This window comes from Carlito syrichta, unplaced genomic scaffold (assembly GCF_000164805.1).
Source record: "Carlito syrichta isolate Samal-C Ts95f unplaced genomic scaffold, Tarsius_syrichta-2.0.1 Scaffold126652, whole genome shotgun sequence".
Classification (NCBI taxonomy): domain Eukaryota; kingdom Metazoa; phylum Chordata; class Mammalia; order Primates; family Tarsiidae; genus Carlito; species Carlito syrichta.
Window position 1 is genome coordinate 187048 of NW_007070748.1, and position 994 is coordinate 188041.

The 994-nt window shown below is 50.1% G+C and overlaps 1 protein-coding gene across 1 annotated transcript in view; it reads left to right on the forward strand.

The window, feature by feature from the left end:
* NWD1 (NACHT and WD repeat domain containing 1) overlaps positions 1–994 on the forward strand; it is a 67736-nt gene that overhangs the window by 6408 nt on the left and 60334 nt on the right. Inside the window, 2 exon segments of the mRNA XM_008048780.2 lie at positions 238–286; positions 289–323. Of these exon segments, the coding sequence (XP_008046971.2) occupies positions 238–286; positions 289–323 (84 nt within the window).

Here is a 994-nt window from a genome sequence, read left to right on the forward strand (position 1 = left end):
CTCGCTGCCCAGGCGGGTCTCGAACCCACAGGCTCAGGCAATTTGCTCACCTCAGCCTCCCAAAGGCGTGGGATTACAGGCTGAGCCACCGAGCCCGGCTTGCTACAGGTTTTTTGTGTCTTGATTTGCTGTGTAGGGTTCCATCCTTGGTGGGGGTGAGTGAGACTAGAAGCAGAGCGTGGGACTGGGAAGAGGTCTGGGTTCTTCCCATTAAACCCTTCATGTGCTTCCTTGCAGATATGGCTGCAGAGAGGGAGGCTCTTCAGAGCATGGCCTACCCTGAGGTGCAAACCTTCTGTCAGAAGCACGGCTTGACTTTCGAGGTAACAGAAAGTCACGTGGGGCCCCTCGTTCCACTGCATGCTTTAGTGTTGAGTCATCACATTCACACCGTTTACAAAAATTTACTTTTATTTATCTACCTAGTCCTGAAAAGTCAGCAATACATTTTGTAATTTTCATTTTGTTTTTTGTAGAAACTAGGGATGTTGCCCAGGCTAGTCTCGAACTCCTGGGCTCAAGCAATCCTCCTGCCTCAGCCTCCCAAAGTATAAGATTACAGGTGTGACCCACCACGCCTGGCCTCATAAAGATTTTTTTTTTTTTTGAGTTGGAGTCTCACTCCGTTGCCCAGGTTGGAGTGCAGTATCACACTCATGGCCACCCCAGCATCGACCTGCTGGGCTCTGGCGATCCTTCCACATAAGCCTTCTAAGTAACCGGAGCTACAGTTGTGTGCTACCACGCCCAGCTAATTTTTTAATTTTTTGTAGAGATGAGGTCTCGCCAAGTTGCCCAGGCTGGTCTTGAACATACAGGCTCAGGCAATTCACTCACCTTGGCCTCCCAAAGTGCTGGGATTACAGGCTGAGCCATCAAGCCCACCCTATGATTATTCTTTCTTTGTTTTTGTTTTTGTTTTTTTTGAGTTGGAGTCTCACTCTGTTGCCCAGACTGGAGTGCAGTGGCCGCTCCCGGCCACCGCAGCCTCGAC